The 3,345-nt window shown below is 40.5% G+C and overlaps 1 protein-coding gene across 1 annotated transcript; it reads right to left on the bottom strand.

Moving 5' to 3' along the window:
* Positions 1–832: 832 nt before the first annotated feature.
* LOC124796138 (tigger transposable element-derived protein 6-like) lies at positions 833–1,245 on the bottom strand. The gene is made up of 2 exons (XM_047260230.1): positions 1,087–1,245; positions 833–1,030 (listed from the first exon to the last, which is right to left on the bottom strand). The coding sequence occupies exons 1-2, from the start codon at positions 1,243–1,245 to the stop codon at positions 833–835; spliced, it is 357 nt and encodes a 118-aa protein (XP_047116186.1).
* Between the last annotated feature and the right edge of the window lie 2,100 nt (positions 1,246–3,345).

Below are 3,345 nucleotides of genomic sequence, written 5' to 3'. Positions count from 1 at the left end.
CACCCTTGTTATCCGCCCTAGAAAAACAGCCCTGTTCGCCGCCTCAACACGTACGACTCATGCTCCAATACAAACACAACATATACTGTTCACACGGACCAATATGTCATTTGTACTTTCTCTGACGTCAAACGACTATAGACACGTACAACCTAACAGATTCACATCCAGTCGCATCACTGGCGAGGACATTAATACATATACATTTTAACCTGATTTATACATACGTCAAGGGGAAGACAAAAGAATACTTCGAACTCAAAATTACTTAGAAGACACATGTAGATACGGTAACAGACATTATATTTTTCACTTAGAAACATACAATGTGCCCACATGTGCAATCTTTACGAACTGCGAAGATAGAACACAGTATTAAAAGAAATTACATTATTCTGTCCCGCTGTAGAGAAATTGGATACTGTATTCTAATTTGGCATTTTGCGCTGTACGCACAACAGCGATACAGAATTAAAGAGAAAATGCATTATTTTCAACTTGATCCTGCTTTTAAGAACTCAGATAATTTGGCTTCTTTCACTTACCGTGCATTACATCTATACACCTCAGTTTGCTAACTTAATAATAAGTTCAGAGCTTTTTCATTACAACTTTTTGCAATGCTTTAATGCCTTCACGCACTGTTTGCACGTAACACTTCACTCAGTTTAGGTGTTTCCAGATTCACGTCGTCATCTCCATCACTGTCAATCGAAGCTGGTCCACCTTCTTGATCATCATCGCATTGTTGGCAGAGATCAGCAATAATCAACTCAACTTGTAGCTCCGCACGCGCGACGAGATAATCATCAAAATGTAGAAAATTGTCGAATTATGCAACCTCCACAAGAGCTAGCTCATTACCAGACACGACTTCATCTCCACTGTCATTATCATCAGCGGCAGCCTCTTCCAGTAAGGCTCCTGGTTTACGGAAAAAGTTGTTTATTGTGGAGGATGCCACCAGCTGCCATGCAACCGAAAAAAGATTCCATGGCTTGCAGTAAGTCCATGGAGAGATTGTTATTTCCTGCATGAGTCGGTGCCATCAAATGCTGAAGCAGTGTTCTTTTATCTATGATGCACTTTGAAATTTGTAATAATGCCCAAATCAAATGGCTGCAAAGCACTTGAACTGTTTTGAGGGAAAAATTCCGCTTGAACATTTTCCAAAACTGCTTGAGGTGAATATGCTGCACATCGATCCATAAGAAGAATGATCCTCTTCTTTTTTTTCTTTTTCATTCTATAGCTTTTTAACCGCAGTTACATAAAATCATAGTTATCCTAGAATATTTATTGTACTGGGTGATCAAAAAGTCAGTATAAATTTGAAAACTGAATAAATCACGGAATAATGTAGATAGAGAGGTGCAAATTGACACACATGCTTGGAATGACATGGGGTTTTATTAGAACCAAAAAAATACCAAAGTTCAAAAAATGCCCGACAGATGGCGCTTCATCTGATCAGAATAACAATAATTAGCATAACAAAGTAAGACAAAGCAAAGATCATGTTCTTTACAGGAAATGCTCAGTATGTCCACAATCATTCCTCAACAATAGCTGTAGTCGAGGAATAATGTTGTGAACATAACTGTAAAGCATGTCCAGAGTTATGGTGAGGCATTGGCGTCGGATGTTGTCTTTCAGCATCCGTAGGGATGTCGGTCGATCACGATACACTTGCGACTTCAGGTAACCCCAAAGCCAATAATCGCACGGACTGAGGTCTGGGGACCTGGGAGGCCAAGCATGACGAAAGTGGCGGCTGAGCACACGATCATCACCAAACGACGCGCCCAAGAGAACTTTCACGCGTCTTGCAATATGGGATGGAGCGCCATCCTGCATAAACATCGTACGTTCCAGCAGGTGTTTATCAGGCAGACTGGGGATGATACGAATCTGTAACTTATCGGCGTACCTCTCACCCGTCATGGTAGCAGTTTTGCTGTCCAGCGCAGTCTATCGGACATTTTGTGACCTTTGTTTTGTTTTGTTCTAATAAAACCCCATGTCATTCCAAGCACGTGTGTCAATTTTTACCGCTCTATCTACATTATGCCCTGGTTTCTTACGTTTTCAAATGTATACTGACTTTTTAATCACCCGGTATTTGTATTCCGTAGGTTTCTTCTTTACACCTTTCTAGTTCGTTGAGCAATCGGACTGGGTTATCGAATCTCGTCTCTCTTATTGCATCTAAACATAACATTTCCTCTTTAATGTTTCTACCGTGATATTCAGTCCGAAAACTGGTTTCATATGGCTCTCCATGCAACTATGTCCAGTGGAAGCCCTTTCATCTTCGAGTAACTACTGCTACCTACGTCCTTTTGAATTTGCTTAGTGTATTTGTGCCACAAATTTCTTTTCTCCCGAATTGTATTCAGTTCCTCCTCATTAGTTAAGTGCTCTACCCACCTAATCTTCAGCACTCTTCTGTAGCTCAAAAATGGGTCTAAGAAGTATGGGACTTAACATATGAGGTCATCAGAATTACTTAAACCTAACTAACCTAAGGATATCGGGCACATCCAAGCCCGAGGCAGGATTCGAACTTGCGACCGTAGCAGCAGCGTGGTTCCGGACTGGTCACAGCGGCCGGCTCTTCTGTAGCATCACTTTACAAAAGCTTCTATTATCGTCTTGTCTAAACTGTTTATCGTCCATGTTTCACTTCCATACTAAGCTACACCCCATACAAATACTTTCAGATAAAATTACCTAGCACTTAAATATAAACTCCATGTTAACAAATTTCTGTTATTAGGGAACGCTTTTCTTGTCATCGCCAATCTACATTTTATTTCCTCTCTACTTCATCAATTATTTTCGTTCGCATGTAGGAAAACTCATCTATTGCTTTAAGGGTCTCATTTCCTAATCTAAATCCCTCAGCAACACCTGATTTTATTCGACTACATTCCATTCTCCTCGTCTGGCTTTGTTGATGTTCATCTTATACCATCCTTTCAATACGCTGTCCATTCCTTCCAACTGCTCTTTCAAGTCCTTTGCTGTCTCTGACAATATTACAATGTCATCAGGAAACCTTGAAGTTTGTTTTTATTCTCCCTCGGCTTAAATTCCTACTCAATTTTTTTCCTTTACTGCTTGCTCAAAATACAGATTGAATAACATTGGAGATAGGCTACAGCCCTGTCTCACTCCCTTCTTAACAATTGCTTCCCTTACAAGCCCCTCAACTCTTATGACAGCAGTCTGGTTTCTGGGCAAATTGTGTAGTTCCCTGTATTCTACCCGATCCACCTTAAGAAGTTTAGTTTCCTTAGTTTATCTTCTACGAGAAGTCGTAGGGTCAGTATTGCGTGGAGT

The sequence above is a fragment of the Schistocerca piceifrons genome, chromosome 4 (genome assembly GCF_021461385.2).
Source record: "Schistocerca piceifrons isolate TAMUIC-IGC-003096 chromosome 4, iqSchPice1.1, whole genome shotgun sequence".
NCBI classification, from domain to species: domain Eukaryota; kingdom Metazoa; phylum Arthropoda; class Insecta; order Orthoptera; family Acrididae; genus Schistocerca; species Schistocerca piceifrons.
This window is presented reverse-complemented; position numbering and strand designations above follow the sequence as displayed.

Bases quoted from the DNA above. Each gene is read 5' to 3' on its own strand.
- LOC124796138 (XM_047260230.1), bottom strand. From the start codon at position 1,245: ATGAAAAAGAAAAAAAAGAAGAGGATCATTCTTCTTATGGATCGATGT. The intron at 1,031-1,086 runs GTGCATCATAGA...CGACTCATGCAG, and splicing joins GCATTATTACAAATTTCAAA to GAAATAACAATCTCTCCATG.